Source organism: Phaseolus vulgaris, chromosome 2 (genome assembly GCF_051622355.1).
Source record: "Phaseolus vulgaris cultivar YP4 chromosome 2, ASM5162235v1, whole genome shotgun sequence".
In the NCBI taxonomy this organism is placed as follows: domain Eukaryota; kingdom Viridiplantae; phylum Streptophyta; class Magnoliopsida; order Fabales; family Fabaceae; genus Phaseolus; species Phaseolus vulgaris.
The window spans coordinates 38,813,894-38,832,818 of record NC_143499.1 but is presented as its reverse complement, the minus strand read 5'-3'; the positions used below and the strand labels follow the sequence as shown (position 1 = coordinate 38,832,818).

At 33.6% G+C, this 18,925-nt stretch overlaps 3 protein-coding genes across 3 annotated transcripts; all 3 read left to right on the top strand.

The window, feature by feature from the left end:
• Positions 1-880: 880 nt before the first annotated feature.
• LOC137811907 (L-type lectin-domain containing receptor kinase IX.1) lies at positions 881-3,281 on the top strand. Its single transcript, XM_068613769.2, has one exon. The coding sequence runs from the start codon at positions 961-963 to the stop codon at positions 3,046-3,048; it is 2,088 nt and encodes a 695-aa protein (XP_068469870.1). The 5' UTR covers positions 881-960; the 3' UTR covers positions 3,049-3,281.
• Positions 3,282-7,150: 3,869 nt separating this feature from the next.
• LOC137811906 (uncharacterized) lies at positions 7,151-9,235 on the top strand. The gene has a single exon (XM_068613768.2). It carries the CDS (start codon positions 7,563-7,565, stop codon positions 8,961-8,963), a length of 1,401 nt encoding a protein of 466 aa, XP_068469869.1. The 5' UTR covers positions 7,151-7,562; the 3' UTR covers positions 8,964-9,235.
• Positions 9,236-10,953: 1,718 nt separating this feature from the next.
• ALDH6B2 (aldehyde dehydrogenase 6B2) lies at positions 10,954-18,520 on the top strand. The gene is made up of 19 exons (XM_068613767.2): positions 10,954-11,091; positions 11,207-11,304; positions 11,893-11,964; positions 12,074-12,235; positions 12,326-12,404; positions 12,506-12,660; positions 12,872-12,935; positions 15,285-15,364; positions 15,666-15,731; positions 15,979-16,029; positions 16,125-16,276; positions 16,732-16,822; positions 16,970-17,050; positions 17,150-17,227; positions 17,333-17,368; positions 17,647-17,690; positions 17,770-17,848; positions 18,131-18,221; positions 18,329-18,520. The coding sequence occupies exons 1-19, from the start codon at positions 11,067-11,069 to the stop codon at positions 18,436-18,438; spliced, it is 1,614 nt and encodes a 537-aa protein (XP_068469868.1). The 5' UTR covers positions 10,954-11,066; the 3' UTR covers positions 18,439-18,520.
• The last annotated feature ends 405 nt before the right edge of the window (positions 18,521-18,925 follow it).

The window sequence follows — 18,925 nt, the reverse complement described above, 5'->3', positions numbered from 1 at the left end:
ACCTTGAATCAAATAAAAGGAAAATTGAAAACTTGAAAAATGATTTAGATGCTTTGAAAAAAGTTTACAAACAATTCTTTTATGATTCAACCTCATAAGTTAAAATTGTCGATTGAGAAAGTTGCAAGATTCAAGAAAATAAGATTAAATATCTTGAGAAAATACTTGCAAAATTCACAATGAAAAAAAAAATCAAACTTGGATGTCATTCTAAACTCTAAAAAGTAAGTGATAAAATTGGATACACATATAAAAATAAATAAAAATATTTAAAAAAAATCAATTTCAAAAAGTCATCTAATGCATCATTCATCACTTTTCTTCATTGTATTAGGAAGGGACATGCTTCTAATTTTTAAAACGTCATAAGAATAATTTTCTAATTTAAAAAATAAATATATGATATTTCTTTCTTTATAAACTTTGATTGATGAGGTAGGTAGATTGGTTGAAGGGTAAAAAAGATCTTTAAATATTGATGTAATCTGGGGCAATTGAAAAAACTCCGTAAATATGTGTAATTTATAACTGATTTATGATTTATGATTGTAAAGTGAATGTAATGTATGTGAACGTGACCTGATTCAAAGTTAAAACCGAGTACGTGTTGACGTGTAATTTACATTCACTTAACGTGTGAATAAACAAAATGACTTGAAAATTTCGTTGGAATAGCCATCCAGAGTGGTTCACATTTAATACACAAATATGGTTTAAATAGCAATTACGACAAACAGTAACTAACAGAAACCTCACATCTCTTTATAATATAATAATATTTTATATTGAAAAATAAAATAAAAAGTATTAAAATATTAATTTATTGCTATATAAGGTGTCCGTTTTCACTGACGGTGTTATTATATCACCATCGTATTACTCATTCAACCATAAAAGAGTGAAAAACAAGAAACAACAGAAATTAACTACAACACTACAAGCAGCTACTCCAACCAAACCATGTTTGACCATTCCATTTCCATGGAGGGCAGCATCAATTCTCCAGCCATGGCACCATCTCAGTACTGCAAGAAAAGTTATGTGCGTGTTTCTTTTCATGTCACATTAACACTCTTGCTTCTTCTATTACCTCATGCAGCTTCATTAGAATTCAACTATCAGCAACTTGGTCACACTGGAAACGTCCTCAATATTTCGGGAGATGTTGAAGCTCAAGAAGGAATCCTCAACCTCACCAAATATAAGGAAGATAGTGTTGGTAGAGTCATATATTACAAATTATTGCATCTTTGGGACAAGAGCTCGGGAAAGGTTGCAGACTTCACTACCCATTTCTCCTTTATCATCAACTCCCTAAATCAAACCAATCCTGGAGATGGAATCACCTTCTTTCTGGCACATCCAAACTTTCCACAGTCCCAGAAAGATGGAAGTGGTATTGGTCTTGCCAGCCGTGGCCAACTAAGCAGTCAAAATTACGCAAAGGACTTTCCTTTTGTAGCAGTGGAATTTGACACCTTGGTTAATGCCTGGGATCCGGGATATGACCATGTGGGTATCGATGTTAATGCTCTTAGCACTACTAGCACTACAGAGTGGTTCACTAGCATGGATGAAAGAGGGTATGATGCTGATATTACTTTCAATTCTGCTTCAAACGAATTAAGTGTCACCTTCAATGGATATAAGGATAATGTCAAAATTAAACAGAGATTATGCTCAGAGGTCAATTTGAGTGATATCTTACCTGAATGGGTTCAATTTGGCTTCTCTTCGGCAACAGGATTTACTTATGAGGAACATACTCTTAGTTCATGGTCCTTCAACTCTACTTTGGAGATGGAACCACAAAAACAAAAGGGTGGAAGCAAAATAGGGCTGGTGATAGGGCTGAGCGTTGGACTTGGTGTAGGTGTTTTAATTGTTATTTTCGGGGTAACTTTTCTTGTGAGATGGATGCTGAGGACTAGAGGTATAGAAGATGTCTCACTTTTTGACAATGCTATGGACAATGATTTCGATAAAATCTCTCTACCCAAGAAGTTTTCCTTTCAAGAACTGGCCACAGCAACTAATAACTTCGCAAGAGAAAATAAGATAGGACAGGGAGGTTTTGGAGCCGTCTACAGGGGATTTATAAGAGGGTTGAACACCCATGTTGCCATTAAGAAGGTATCTCCTGGATCTAGACAAGGGGTGAAAGAGTATATGTCGGAAGTAAAGATCATTAGTCAACTGAGGCATAGAAATTTGGTTCAACTTTTTGGGTGGTGCCATCAGCATGATGACCTGCTGCTGATTTATGAGTTCATGGAAAGTGGAAGCTTGGATTATTATCTGTTCAAGGGAAAAGGCCTGCTGACATGGAAAGTGAGATATAATATTGCGAGAGGCTTGGCATCAGCATTGTTATACCTGCATGAAGAGTGGGAAGATTGTGTGCTTCATAGAGACATAAAATCCAGCAATGTTATGTTGGATTCAAATTTTAATGCAAAGCTTGGAGATTTTGGATTGGCCAGAGTAATGGATCATGGGATAGAATCACAAACAACTGGTTTAGCAGGAACAATTGGGTATTTGCCTCCTGAAGCTACAACAAGAGGCAAGGCTAGCAGGGAATCTGATGTGTACAGCTTTGGAGTAGTTGCTTTGGAGATAGCCTGTGGCAGAAAGGCAATTGAACCTAAGATGAATGAAGATATCTATTTGGTGGATTGGGTTTGGAAACTCCAGGGCCTTGGTGAAGTCCTTAAAGCCTCTGATCCAAGCTTATATGGACACTTTGATGAGAAGGAAATGGAGACGTTAATGATAGTTGGACTTTGCTGCTGTCACACAGATTACCTTTTGAGGCCTACGATAAGACAAGTTGTTCAGATCCTTAATTTTGAAGCTCCAGTGCCCATTCTCACAGCAAGAAACTATAATGCATCTTGGAGTTCTATGGCATCTAGGACTCCTGCTTTTGCAAGTAACCAACATTCATCTTCAACTTTAAGCAGTAGTGTATTAACGGGGTCCTCACAATCCACCACAAATCTTGAAATCATTACTCCAGCAGCTGTACATTTGCATACCTACTAAGCTTTATATGTATTCAATTCATCCTTCTTTTTTCTTATAGTGAAATTCTACAATCACATGTTTCACACTCCAAATCTCGCCTTTCCATTGCCTAATGTTATAAAAGAATCTTGAACAGATCTAGTATCGTTCTCTATTGTTTTTTCCTGCCACGCTATAGTTTATGACTCATTGGCAAGGACAGTATCCTTAATAACAAGAGATATTTTCTCCCTAATGAGACATTGACAACAAGTATGTGATTCATATGAAGAAAATGTATTTTTGTTATTTTATGGAAAAAACTGAAATTTTAGATAAATAGATGGGATTATAAATTAGTGAAAGTTCTCAATCTATCATTTTTCTTGATATTCTTTAATATTTTTTTGGGTTTTCCAAAGGCTGCCAAGACATAAAGAGGTGTGGGCATCACCCAATTGCTAACTCATAAATTATATATATATATATATATATATATATATATTTGTGATTCTAAACCAAACGAAATTCTCCAAACAGATTCTTTTATATTTTATTTACCACACTATCGTTTTTTTTTCCTAGGGAAAATCGAATTTTCATGACTCAATTTCTATGCAGGCCTTTTATTTTTGAACAGTATTAAAAAGAGATTTAATAAATTTAAAATAAGAATTTTAAAAAATAAATTTACAGACTCAATTAATATAGTTTTAAGATTATTAAATAGTATGTACAATTAATGTCAATAAAACGTTAAACTAGTGAAAAATTATTTTTTTAAGGAAACTTGAACATTATTAATACTAATTATTAATTTTAGTATTGTTCTCAAACGGGTAACAAGTAATATTAAAATATTTATATATAAATATTAAATTTTTATGTAAGATTTTAAAATATTAATATTAATTTTAAATACAAATTTTAACAGTGTATTTAATTATTTATATTATTATTATTAATTATAATTTATTAGAAAAATAATATAAACATTATACTTATGATATGTTCTTGAGGCCATGAGGTACTAAAAACTTCAAGAAAGTGAGGAAAAATATTCTCAAACTTAAAAATATGTTTGGTGCGCTTCAATGGAAAAACATTTATGAAACATAGAAAAAGTTAATTTACGTAATGAATAATCTTGTGATCTTAGAAAAGAAGTAGAAGAAATAGAATAAGAAGTTGTATTATCTTCATCAATGTACAAGTGTTTTGGATGTAATAAGACTATTCATGTTAAAGTTGACTATCGTTTGTTTAATTTGAAGCAAAATATTGATGAGAAGAAATTTATGAAGTCTATGAAGAAAAAAAAAAGGATATGTGGCATGGGAAGACAACACTTTAAGTTCCTCTAGTGGCACAAGAAATAGTGATAAGAAAACTAGCATCTATCTCATGGTTGATCTTTAATTATCAAGAAGAAATATGAGTAACTCAAACTTTGTTATTGAATCAAACTATGATGATCTTCTTCGCAATGTCTAAAATGAGTTACACGAGGAAGACAAAAAAACTCATCGACTCAAACAGTAGACTTAATGAAGAGAATTGATAGTTGGAAAACATCTTGAATCAAATAAAAGAAAAATTGAAAACTTGAAAATTGATTTAAATGCTTTGAAAATGGTTTACAAACACTCCTCTTAAAACTATGCTTTAACCTCATAAGTTAAATTGTTGATTGAGAAAGTTACAAGACAAAACAAAGTAAGATTAAATATCTTGAGAAAACACTAGCAAAATTGATAATGAAAAAAAAAAATCAAACTTGGATGTCATTCTAAAGTCTAAAAATATGTGATGGATAGGGTTAGAATTGAATACAAATATAAAAGGAAATAAAAATCCTTTAAAAAATTCAATTTCAAAAAGTCATCTAACACACCATTCATCACTTATTTTTATTGTACGAGGAAGAGACATGCTTCAAATAGTTGTTTTATGAGAAAATTTGATTTCTCTGTTGGAAAATTTATGACTTAAAAGTTAAGGAATATTTTAAATAGCCTTAAATAAACAAATGCTTGTAGAGTAGAGAATTATTGTGATTCTAAATTGGTAAAAGTTAGAAATTTATTTTCATGTGTTAAATAAGTGAATAGTAATTTTGTAATTGAGTCTATTAAGCCCAACATGTTATGTGAGACTAAACATTGGACAACTAAGGAACAAGGAGCAGATGGAAGTTGTATTGTCTCAAGTCCAGATCTGACATATATCCGTCTAGATCGAGTCAAATGTGTTTCATTTCGGCCTAAATCGTGGAAAGGCTCATGATGAAGTAAAATTAACCAAGATTTGCGAGACTATTATTGATGAACCCCATGAAATTATCATCATATAATAACATTAATTTGGATAAATATATTATGGGAATTAATCTTATTAATGCACAATTAACGTGCTTTTAACGCACAATATCTCGACCTCTTTGAATGCTCTGATTTACCTGTAAATGTTCCTGATTATATTGTATAAATGCTCTGATTTACTTACACAATATCCCTTATTATATTACATAAATATTATGATTATATTACATAATACTTCGATTTATATACATGATTTTCAGATAGATTTTATGGAAAAAATACTATAATATGCCACATTAAAACATAGAGAAACCAATGTCAAAGATCCAAGTCCATGAAAGCTTATAAATAGAAGATCAATCATACAAGGAGTAAGCTTAACTTGAATTTTAACATTATATTCACTATATACATAAATTTTGATGCTCTTACTGACTTGAGCGTCGGAGTATTTTATGCAGGTGAAACCCTCCTCATCCCTTAAAAGCTAATCGGTAGAGCTTGAAGAGAGACTACTCGGAGACCACCTGACTGACCTCATCTTGGCGAGAACATTCGGCGTCCACCGTGGAACAGGTAAAATTGTTTCTCCTCGGACTCGAGAAGTCCACGATCAACAACAACTTAGAATTGAATTTAGTTGTCTCCACCTCGAACTCAAGAAGTTCAATAAAAAAACAACTTAGAATTGAATCTGGTTCTCTCCATTCAAACTGTTCGCGATCAACAACTTAGAATTGAATCTAGTTGCCTCCACCTTGGACTCGAGAAGTATGATAAAAAAACAACTTAGAATTGAATCTAGTTGTCTCCACTCGGACCCGAGAAGTCTGTGATCAACAACAACTTAGAATTGAATCTAGTTGCCTCCACCTTGGACTCGAGAAGTATGATAAAAAAACAACTTAGAATTGAATCTAGTTGTCTCCACTCGGACCCGAGAAGTCTGCGATCAACAACAACTTAGAATTGAATCTAGTTGCCTCCACGTTGGACCCAAAAAATCCGATCAAAAGCAACTTGAATTGAGTCTAGTTATCTCCACTAGAACCCGAAAAGTATGTGATCAACTTGCCTCCACCTTGAACACGATAAGTCTAATAAAAAGCAACTTAAAATTAAATCTGGTTGTCTCCACTTTTGGACCTGAAAAATCCACAAATAACCACTTAGAATTGAATCTAGTTACTTTTCTTAATAATCACAAAAGCATGTTACTCATTCTTTTTTTTTTTCCAAAATGAAATCCTACTCGTCAATCAATACAGCACAAATTAAGAGAAAGCAAAGTCATATATAGCAAGGGAAACATAAAAGCAAAACCTTTCATGACCATACAAATCTCACAATTAATTATTCTCGGTCGTTCTTTAAAAGTTTAAAACTGAACACAAAAGTAAGATATGGAAACTTGAGATTAGAATATAATTCAAAATCTAAGATTGTTTTTTCTATGATATATATAATCATTATTCCCTTTTAAAATTTATTTTTAATCCAATTGCATAATTTAAAAAAAATCATGTAAAAATTTGGTAAGTAAATTTCAAATGTCTTATGAAGAGATCACCGTAAAATTAATAAATAGAGATATAAACACACCTTATAATAAAATAAAATAAAAATGATGAAAACAAAAATAAGAAAGAAATACCTCTCTTATGGAAAAGAAGTATAAATAAATTATAAAAAATAAATCTTGTTTTAATAATACAAGAAAACCCCTCATATTTTCTTTTATAAAATCCTTCTTCTTGTGATTTCAATAATTGAAAGGGAAAAAAGAGCGTCAAATAAATCAAGAAACAAATATTCAACATGCATAATTTAATGCTATTACTATATATAAGATAAAGAATAAAGGAAGATTGAATTTGAACATGGAGGGTCTAAATTGTGAGGAAGTTGATTATGGAGAGAAATTTAAGAAGAGTAACAATAACACCAATGTTGGGTTGTAATGGAAAAGAATCTCTGAAATGGTCCAAATGACCACACATCACACCTCTATTTGTCCGCCACCACTTCCTCCATCACCACCATCCTCCCTCCTCCTCCCCCTCTTCCTCCTCCAAACACCGCAACAACGCCCTCGCTCGAATCATCACAACCCTCTTTCTTCATTCTTCTTACCCATTTCCGGCCACTTCTGATCGATTCCTTCCGCCTCCTCTCGCCTCAGATGCAGACTCTCCCTCCCTTCTTTTGCATCAGAGGTTCCTTCTGCTGCCCATGGATTTCCCTCCTGCCCTCAATCTTCTCACCCAATTCGGATGCGGCTTCGTCCTTCTCCGCTCCCTCTCGCGCGTTTTCAACTTTTTAGGCCTCTTTTTGATGCTCACCTTTTGGTTCAAGGTTTGGCGCTTCGGCTGGAACTCCAAGAGCGCCATTCGATTCATCTGCGCTTCCGGAGGCGTACCCAAAGTCCGTTTCTGCCTCGACAGAGTTGCGTGGGAAGTTTTTAAAGCAAAGACCGGGCCTTTGAAAAAAGCGCGCCGGCCCAGGTCGAGTTCCTCCATCAGGAAGCGCAGCAATGGCTCCCGACAGAGAGCCAATGCGGGTTCCGAAGATGGGTCGGAGGTGAAGGGCGAAAACGAGAGGGAGGTTGGCAATGAGGAGGAGGAGTTCGACGTAATGACGCTGAGAAAACTGGTCAAGACGGAGAGAGTAAAGGCGAATGCGGCGTGTACGGACCTCGAGACGGAGAGGACAGCGGCTGCCTCGTCGGCGGAGGAGGCAATGGCGATGATTCTGCGGCTGCAAAATGAGAAGAGCGCCGCAGAGATTCAAGCCACGCAGTTCCGGCGAATGGCGGAGCAAAAGCTAGATTACGACCAGGAAGTGATTGAGTCGTTGCAGTGGACCATCACGCAACACGAGGTTCAGAAGTGTGATTTGGAGGATCAGGTGGAGATTTGTAGGGAGGACTTGAGGCAGTTTATGAGGGATGAGGATATAGAAAAACTTGAAGTTGAGGTGAGTAGAGATTACATGTATGATGAGGAGGAGGAAGGTGGTGGTGGTGGTGAACGTGGTGGTGGTGAACGTAGTGGCGGTGGTGGTGATGGTGGTGAACGTGGTGGTGGTGGTGATGGTGGTGATGAAGGTGGTAGTGAAGGTGGTGGTGGTGGTGAAGGTGGTGGTGAAGGTGGTAGTGAAGGTCGTGGTGGTGGTGATGGTGGTGGTGAAGGTGGTAGTAAAGGTGGTGGTGGTGGTGAAGGTGGTAGTAAAGGTGGTGGTGGTGGTGAAGGTGGTAGTGAAGGTGGTGGTGGTGGTGATGGTGGTAGTGAAGGTGGTAGTGAAGGTGGTGGTGGTGGTGATGGTGGTAGTGAAGGTGGTGGTGATGGTGGTAGTGAAGGTGGTGGTGATGGTGGTAGTGAAGGTGGTGGTGAAGGTGGTGGTGAAGGTGGTAGTGAAGGTGGTGGTGGTGGTGATGGTGGTAGTGAAGGTGGTGGTGAAGGTGGTAGTGAAGGTGGTGATGGTGGTGGTGAAGGTGGTAGTGAAGGACGTGGTGGTGGTGAAGGTGGTAGTGAAGGTGGTGGTGGTGGTGGTAGTGAAGGTGGTGGTGGTGATGGTGATCGTGATGGTAATTCTGTAGTTAGCTCTCCCCAAACCGAATCACAGATCTTGTAAGTTCTGACGCTTGTTATATACAAATGAAATACCTTTACTTAGACCTGTTTTAGTTTCCAATTGTAAATTGTATTTAACCATACTTTAATCAATAATAATATCCAAGGCCTATATATATTTTTTATTTTCTGCTCATGAATTTTGAGTTCAATATGATAGGTATGAGTAAATTCAATAGAGCACATGATGTTGCTAGGATTTGACTCTGGTAGGATGCGAGTTATGTAACCTTCTGGTTTATTGTTGTAACTTTGTTGAGAGGGATTTGTTCTGATGCTAGTTGTTGACAATAATGTATAGGACCCATATAATCTCAAACTTTAGCTTCACTTGCAAGGGATATCTCTATTTTGTTGGTTCATCAGTAACGTATAAGAATTCTTGAAAGATGGGTTTACATGCGTAAAAACGTATCTTATTCCCTCTGTCTCTTGGTTACTTCAAGGTACAAACTACAGGTTAACATAGAAGTGAATTTCTTTATAAATCAAACTTAGTTTTATACATAAATTATAAAGTAAGAAAAGTTTTATAAATTAATTTATGTGTAAACTGATTTTTTAATTATGGAGAAGGTATTTGAGAATGTTGTCCAAACATGATAATGATATATTTCCATCTCTCTCGAAAATGAGAATGCAACTCCCATATTTACTTTTTGTTTTAAAACAGGTTACCGATAACAAAATATTGGTAGTTCCTGAAAAAAAAATTATTAGTAAAGAAACATCTTCATGTGAGTTCTACTAAGCTTTCTATCCATTTTGCATATAATTGGTTAGCATAGAGTAAATGAGAAGAGGATGATTGGTTTTGAGTTAATAATTATCCATTGTAATATTTTATGAACTTTGAAAGGAACTGTCTATGGATAAGAAAGAGCAAACAAGAACATAGAGATGACTAGACTAATAAACTTGAAGTTGATGTTAAGAGACAAATAAAGGATAATATTATTGATTGAGGTTACGTTCTAACTCTAAATATAAATTACATTTACCTAACTTTTGAAATTGATCAAAATTATTATAATGTTATCCCTGCTTAAAGAGTTAAAGTTAAAATTAATTTCCTAACTTGTTTTTTTATCAAATTTTTCCTTTAACTTAAATAATATAAAAAAACCTTGATTATTATATGTTTATAAACTAAAGTATTATATTTTACATAAATATAAATATTAAAGTCAAAGAATAAATATTATTTATATATAATTATTATCTTTTTATAAAGTTAATTTTTTAATTTAAAAATTAAACAATAATATAAATATAAATTTTATTATTAAATTATTCAAACAGAAAATTAAAACATAATATTAAAAGTAATACATAAAATGAAGTCGTTTAAATATGAGTTATAATTAAATAATATTATAATTATATTTCTCTAACATAGAATTCTTAACTTTAAATTATAAAAATAATAATTTTCGTAAATAAAGTATTATATATATTTATTAGTAAATAAAATTAGTGAGAGAAAAATTACCTTTACCAGAAATAAAAAAAGTTCAAAATTTGTGTCAAAATAATTGAAAAGTCACCCTTTAACAACGATACCGTTGGATCCAAATTAAAAAATAAAAATAAAGGATCAAAATAGTTTTTAAATAAAAACGTAAACAAAAATAGTAACAAAAATTCAAAATATATTTTAACAGAATTTTGAAGTAAATGGGTATAAAATTTAACAATATTACTATTCATACTCAAATTCTAAATTACAAGCATTTAATTTTTTGGATTCATCGATAAGGACATCTTCATCACGGGAGTTGTTTTATAGAATCAATTTTAAATTTTTTGGGTTGTATTGTAATTGGGTGTATGGATTTTGCAACGTGGACGATATCTGCTTTATTAGAAAATTAGGGAATTAAATTATATGTTTAATAGCAGGAAATTGAATGTGATTTGGCATCTCTATCGCTTGATTTGTCCTTTCTAGTTATTCCTCTATTTTATGTATTTCATAGGCTGTAACGTCACGCAGGTGGTCACTGTTTGCACTTGGATTCAAGCCTGAGGCGTCGTTGTGAAAAATAGGGTCAGTGTTTGGGGCTCCTGAACCAAACACGCTTCATAGCATATCGAAACGAGGATGTTGCGGCTTTCGATTCAACGAGGTAAGTCGTTGCATGCACTCTGTTGCTGAGATGCCCACGTGCACAGAGGCCGATCAAGTTTTAGAATTTGGAATTGGTTGAAGAAATGTTGATGTTTTCCCCTTTATTGGTGCAGTGAGAAAGTTGAACATTATGAGGCCTCAGATCTCTGCACTGGGAAGGTCCCATTTCTCAACTGCTGTTGAATCATCTTCCAGTAAGAGCAATCCACCGGTAAGGTCTCGCTTGGAATATTTTGCTTTCATGGGTATCTTTCAACTACACCAGTTTTTGAAAAAAAAAAATCGAAGCTTTACTGCTGATTTTTTTCATTTTGTAAAAATGTAAATAATTATATATATATATATATATTAATATATTATATATTGCGTTTTGTTCATTTTGCTTAAAGTTTGTGGACTTTAGGACTATTTGGTCAAATGGAGTGAAAAGGGTAATCTTTTTGCTTAATTACTCTACAGTGGTTCAAAGTTGAAGTCTTAAATTGATTTTCTAGCTTTAGGTCCTGCATTTAGTTTCGTACCAGGTCATAAGAAATTTAATAATGGAACTCAACAATAAGTCTGTTAGGAGTCCTGAGTAGAATAAACTACTTGTGCTTAAGCCACGAGTCTCACACTTAATGGTCCAATCTGGTGGATTGGATTCTCTTCTTGTGCTTAAGTCTTAAAAGGTTAAATTGGTTTTTACATAATTCAATATATGCTATCCTCGTAGACTTATGAGCATTAAGATAATTTGCCTTTTCTGTTAATTATTTTGACACCTTATTACCCCTTCTTTTTTGTTGGATTCCATCAGAGGGTTCCAAATCTTATTGGGGGCAGTTTTGTTGACTCAAAATCATCAACTGTCATTGATGTTATAAATCCAGTAAGTGTTTTTCTTTGGTTTGTTTGTTTTATACTGCATTTACAGTTGTGTTTCCTTTTTGTAGCTTTGTAAAATGTAAAATTATTATATTTCTTTAATCTTATCGTAGGCAACCCAAGAAGTTGTTTCACAAGTTCCTTTGTCTACGGATGAAGAGTTTAAGGCAGCTGTATCTGCAGCAAAGAAGGCATATCCATCATGGCGTGACACTCCAATTACAACACGCCAACGTGTTATGTTGAAGCTTCAGGAGCTTATACGCAGAGATATGGTAAGCTTCTTAGAACATTCTATGACTGTCACATTCATTCTTAAACAAAGAAACACCCATACTGGAACACAATATTTGTAATTGTTTTAGGACAAACTTGCTCTGAATGTGACCACTGAACAAGGAAAGACGTTGAAGGATGCACAAGGAGATGTATTCCGTGGTTTAGGTTGGTCTTTCTAATATGTTGTTTGAGAAGATTTTGTAGTGTGATAATAATTAGGCTCATAAATTTTGGTAATGCAATTTCTGAATATATTTGTCATTTAGAGGTGGTGGAACACGCTTGTGGGATGGCAACTCTACAAATGGGGGAATATGTTTCCAATGTATCACATGGAATTGACACTTACAGCATTAGAGAACCACTTGGTGTTTGCGCTGGTATTTGTCCTTTCAACTTTCCTGCAATGATTCCCTTGTGGGTAAGCAGTCTTCTATCTTTTCGGTATGGCTTTTTGGCCACCTAATTAATATTTCATATTCACCTTTATTATCAGCAGCATGCATGAGATAGAAAAATTTATTATAGAATGATCCAAAAGTATTTAGCCTGAATATTCTTTTATTTCTCAAAGCAATGCACTGTACCTAATGTGGACAGCATAACAAATTCTGAATGTATATCATCTGCAGATGTTCCCTGTGGCTATTACTTGTGGTAACACCTTTGTTCTAAAACCATCAGAGAAAGACCCAGGTGACTTTTTTTTATTAATTCTGGTTGTCTATGAAAACCCCTGTCTATCAATAATGGAAAAATATATTCTTAACTGCCTGAGTAGGTGTAGGTGTAGGTGTAAAGGATTTTGCACTCTGATAGAAACTGATTCAAATTAATAGAGAAAATGGGGAAAATTCCCGTGTTTACAGTATGAATGCAGAACTACGAGGATTTGCACCTCCTGTTGCCTGAAAGTCCCAATCCTCTCAAATGATAAGATACCCCCCTCTCTTGAAATAAGGCATATTGCCTTATTTCTTATTATCCATCCCCCTAATTACAAATTTGTAACAAACTAACTGAATCTAAGAATTTAAGCCCCTCAATTAACATGTACCTATCATAGTCACTTGGCCATTTATCTGTATTCTGTTAAGGTCTTAGAGAATTGCATGTTTTTAAAATGATGGCTAAGACACCAAGTTGCAATTTCCAAGAAATAGTATAGTTGACAATTTTTTAAGACCCTTTTTGTGATATTAATCTTTACATTTAAAAAAATAATATTTTTTGGCTGTGATTTATTTAAATGAGGAAGACGATGTTAATCTAGCATGAAAAGAGAAAGTAAGTCAACACCCAATTAACTTAAGACTGTTGTCTTTGACAGGCCAGGATTTTGCTTAATGTTGGTCATCTTATTTACTGTAATTTGTGTGATTGTGCCGGTTAGAAGAAAATTGTCAGATGTTACTTCTTTTGAGAAATTCTAAACTAAATTTTCACGGTAACTATGGTCTCCATTATCCACGTAGTCAGTGAGTATTATCACCATCTGTTAGTTTTTCTTTCCTACCCTTATTGAGTTATTGACAAGTTAATTGATCTAGAGGGGTGAATAGATCTTTTTGATTTTTTTTGGAAATATTAAGTTGTATGAAACCTATGAATCCAAATTTTGAGTGCTTTAAATGAAAAACAAATTGGAGAGCTTTTTCTTTAAAATAATAGAGATTAATTTCAATAAAGATTGAAATTCAACAGTACAACTCTTCAAATGAAAAAGAGTAGGAAAGATTGAACACACAAATTCTTAATACTGTTCAGTTATTTTAGACTTACATCCGGTTAGATTTTGACAACGTTAGTCAGATCCTTCCACTATTAAGTTTAAAAGTATTGAAACACTCTTTACACAAGAAACTTAAAATACTCCCTCAGTTCTTGAACCCTACAACAAGAAATTCTTAACATTTAGAGAACCCTTCTACAAGCACCTTGAGAAACAGTATTGCAAGAATTAAAACCTACTAGAATTAACAAAGGAAATCACATAGAAATTGTTTTACTCTATTCAAGCGCACAAGGAAATCAACTTTCATACTAAGCCATTAGAAAATGTAAAAGATTTTCTCTCAGCATTTTGATAGCTCTCTTGATTCAAATCTTTCTGAATTTTTTTAAGCTCTGAAAATGACTCGAAAACTTTCCTTGCAATTGTAGCTTCTTGTGTTCTAAAGAAGAAAATTAATCTATTTATAGAAAAATAAGATTTCACATATTTAATCTGTTACATGAAGTTAGATGTCATTTTCTCACTTGAAACTCGTTTTAATTTGTTACAAGACTTGGTAATTGAATAAAACAACTTTAGAAACACCTGGAGTTGAACCAAAATCAATTTAATTTGTTTGAAATGATGGGAATCAATTAAATCAATTTTTCTTGTCTCAGAAGTTGTTCCTGGGTTTTTGTAATCGATTAGATGGTATGGTAACTGATTAATCAAAGTTTTTTGGTTTATTTGAGCTGCTCACTGTTGTGTAGTTGATAATGAATTTTTGTAATCTATTAAAATAGAGAGCACCCAGATTCAGACAGAGCTACAATGCATGTTGTAATCGATTATGATTTTGGATGCAATAGACTAATATGTGTCTTGTGAAAAACTAAACAATTTGAACCAACTGAAATCTCTTACCAAGTTATATTTTTCAGCAAAAAAGTTAAATTTCATGATTTGGTTTTAATTCTATGGCTAGATAAAGAAATTGTTACCTTAGGCATGATCTTAATTAAAACTAAAACACACATGCCTATATCTAAAACACGCAATACAAAATGCCACATTCATTTCATGTTTGGCATGTATATGAGAAACCAAAATATAAAGAGAAGGTCTTCAATCCTTGACGTCAACATGTACTCTTAAGTCCTAGGACACAAACTTTGCTTCATCCATCCGCTTTTAGTGTTCATTATCCTTGGTTTCATATGAAATGGGAAGAAATAAATTTCAATTTAACGTTAGATGTGTTATCTCTGCTTCAGACCACCTAATAACATATCACTTGACTATTATATGAAATATGTTGTATTTTCCAGGTGCTTCTGTAATGCTTGCAGAATTAGCATTGGAGGCTGGTTTGCCAGAGGGTGTCTTAAATATAGTTCATGGAACCCATGTATGTCATCATTTGGTTTTCTAAATGAACTTTTATTTTTCACTTCTTTCTTGTGATAAAGGTAGTAGAGGACTCATTGTCTTGTGGTGATTTTATCACGTATTCAAGCTTTAAATTAAATCTACTAATTGCTTATAATATATTGTACTTGTACTATACCAAGAATAGTTGATACTATCATAAATTTGATATTACTCTTAAAACAAGTTGTTCCAAGGCGAAATCGTGTCACATTATGATGTCTCATGACATAGTTGTTCTTTCTTATTGATTGATCTTCTCAATCATCCAACTGGTGCAGGATATTGTGAATGCTATTTGCGACGATGATAACATCAAAGCCATATCTTTTGTTGGTTCAAATGTTGTAAGTGATTTGATACTTGTTTGTTCTCTCTAATTCATTATTTTACGTTACACTTCTTTTGGTGACCTTAAACTAGCCAAAGGCAATCCTTATTTGTCAGAAAAATTAATGATTTTTTTGAGACTTGACTGTCTTAAATGTAAAGATGGATAGATAAAATCACGTGATAAAATGCTTAGATTTTGCAGATGTAGACCCCTTTTGGTTACTATTTGTGCTTATTTGATGTTCTAACTTTGTATCAAAGGCTGGAATGCACATATATTCAAGAGCAGCAGCTAAAGGAAAGCGTGTTCAGGTAGGTGTGGATAGTTTAGTTCTCTCATTTTGTAAAATTTTTGGTTTATAGCAATGCAATGATATGAAGTTGGGCAACTACACTATTGTTTGCAGTCTAACATGGGAGCCAAAAATCATGCAATTGTCATGCCAGATGCAAATGTTGATGCTACTCTAAATGCTCTAGTTGCAGCTGGTTTTGGTGCTGCTGGTCAAAGGTGTATGGCTCTTAGCACAGTTGTTTTTGTTGGAGACGCGAAATCATGGTATCATCTATTCTGTTTTGAGTTACTTCATATTTATTGTGACTTTTATAGTAGCATATTACACTTGGAGCAAGTCTAAGCTCCTCTATTTGGTTGTTCAAAATGATGTATAATTCTCCTCAATGTATTTGATTATGTGCCAAGACTCTTCCCCTACAAACATATAATTCAACATCTCTATAGAGAAAGTTTTGTGTGATGACCACATAATCAAAATTTGTTTATATGGTTATTGTAATGCCAATGTTAGTAATAGTATGACCAATTAATTATATTCATAATTTTTAATTATTCCGAGAATATTGTTTCTAAGGAAATACTTTTCTGAGTTAATGGAGTTCCTTGTGAAGCATGTGCAAAGGGAAGTTTACTTCAATATTTGTCCTTTGAAAATTTATTTCAGTGTTGTACTCAGGAAATTTTTAAGAATTGCAACCATTGCAATAATTGTGCAGGAAAGCTAAACTTGTAGAGCGTGCCAAAGCTCTCAAGGTAAATGCTGGAACTGAACCTGATACAGACCTTGGTCCGGTGATCAGCAAGCAGGTTTGCTCATGATTCAAAATTTACTTTTTCCACATTGGATTTGAAGATCTTGTATCGTTCAGGCATTACTGCCATGTCCAATTGTTAAGTATTTTTTAGTTATTTATTTATATTTATGTTTATCGAATATTTTTATTGGCTGCACAGGCAAAGGAGAGAATACACAGACTAGTTCGATCGGGGGTTGAAAGTGGTGCCAAACTACTGCTGGACGGAAGAAATATAGTGGTAGCTTTTAATCCTCCTCTTAAAACATTCTGATTGAATGTAATATAGCAAACACTTTGTCTTGTAGTACTAATGAAGTCATACATGCATGACAAGTAGGTCCCAGGATATGAATCTGGCAATTTTATTGGCCCAACCATCTTATCAGATGTCACTGCCAACATGGAGTGCTACAAGGTTACTGAGTAACTTTAAGTGTATTCTAAAAGAATTCCCATTACTTAAGAGACTTGAAGTTTAGATGTTTATTAGACTTGACTGTTTCTGACCTTGCACGTGCAGGAGGAAATTTTTGGCCCAGTTCTCCTTTTCATGGAGGTGTGTCCTTTGTTTCATCCTTAGAATTGCATTATTTTCTATTAAATGAATCACAAAAAATATAATTTTCGGTAAAATGCTTCATATTCATGAACAATTAACCCCTTTAGATGATTAACTATGTTCAAACAATGGCAAGTGATTTACCAGTGTCAAATTATTTCTAACTTGAAAATATTTCCACGTCTGAGACTCAATTATCTTGAATTTTTCATTGACTCAACAATAGACAGATATGCTGATAAAGTGTTATTTTTTTTGTCTTTCAACTTCAACAGGCTGATAGCTTGGAAGAGGCCATAAACATCATCAACAGTAACAAGTATTTGTTAACAACTCGCTGTTGTCATTGCCTTATGTTAAACTGCTGCATTTATTCTTATTTTGAACTTTTCTAATAGATACGGAAATGGTGCTTCTATATTCACCACATCTGGTGTTTCTGCAAGGAAATTTCAGACTGAGATAGAGGCAGGCCAGGTAATGTTACCTAAGCGAGATGTTTAACTTTGCCTTAATAAATGAGGAGTATTGACAAATTACAACACATTCAGTAACTCTTTCTTTCTAATTCTCTTGCTCATATTAAAGCTTAGTATCAATTACGTTTTTTCCATCTACTTGATATCTTGTAAGATCTTGCTCAAGGTTTCCAAGTTGAGTATTTGTTGGAGCAACTGTTTGTCGGTTATATAGTAAATAAAGAAATATATTTTGACAGTGTTATTCATTGATAATGACTTGTTACTGCATTTGAACCAGGTTGGCATTAATGTTCCCATCCCAGTTCCTTTGCCCTTCTTCTCATTCACTGGCAACAAGGCATCGTTTGCCGGTGATCTCAACTTCTATGGTATAATAATGATTTCTCCCAAGTTATTTATTAAGTAGAATGTTTTGGACTTACAATTTGTTTAGGCAAATAGTTTTTGTTTTGAATTTGCCATGCTTGAATTACAGGCAAGGCAGGGGTTAACTTCTATACTCAGATCAAGACAATAACACAGCAATGGAAGGATTCAACTGGTGGTAGCAAGATTAACATGGCAATGCCAACCTCCCAAAAATAATGTTGATTATGATTAGCCAGAGTGTGCAATATAATGTTTCTGAAACATTTGTTTTCTTCAATAAAATGGCACTGTTATGCTTTGTCCTTTGTCTTTTCTGATATGTTTCTTTTCTTTTGCATATTTTATTAAGTGAAGGTTTATTTGGAGCTGAATCCTTTAATACTACTTATATGTAATGATGTTAATCAAGGAACATAATTGAATAGCAAATAGAAGAATTAACAATGAATAATTTAAAAATTAGAGAAACTTATTACACTATAATATTCTTGAGGAACTAAAAGAGGGATTGAAGCCTAGAAAATATTGCATGTATAAGGAATTAATTAAATGGAGATTTAATGGTTTAAATAAAAATAAATATTAGTTTAAATCTTGTACTTTGACTTATTAGTTATCGAAGTTTAGAAATTTTCAAACAAGTCCTGAAAATGCACCCCTACTTTCTCCTTCACAATGAGGTAGGTAGTTAATAATCACTAAA

What these genes read in the sequence shown, in the direction of transcription:
- LOC137811907 (XM_068613769.2), top strand. Translation starts at nt 961, where the DNA reads ATGTTTGACCATTCCATTTCCATGGAGGGCAGCATCAATTCTCCAGCC.
- LOC137811906 (XM_068613768.2), top strand. Translation starts at nt 7,563, where the DNA reads ATGGATTTCCCTCCTGCCCTCAATCTTCTCACCCAATTCGGATGCGGC.
- ALDH6B2 (XM_068613767.2), top strand. Translation starts at nt 11,067, where the DNA reads ATGTTGCGGCTTTCGATTCAACGAG. An exon ending in CTGCAATGATTCCCTTGTGG is followed by an intron (nt 12,661 to 12,871) that starts GTAAGCAGTCTT and finishes TATCATCTGCAG; the next exon opens with ATGTTCCCTGTGGCTATTAC. An exon ending in GTTGGAGACGCGAAATCATG is followed by an intron (nt 16,277 to 16,731) that starts GTATCATCTATT and finishes ATAATTGTGCAG; the next exon opens with GAAAGCTAAACTTGTAGAGC.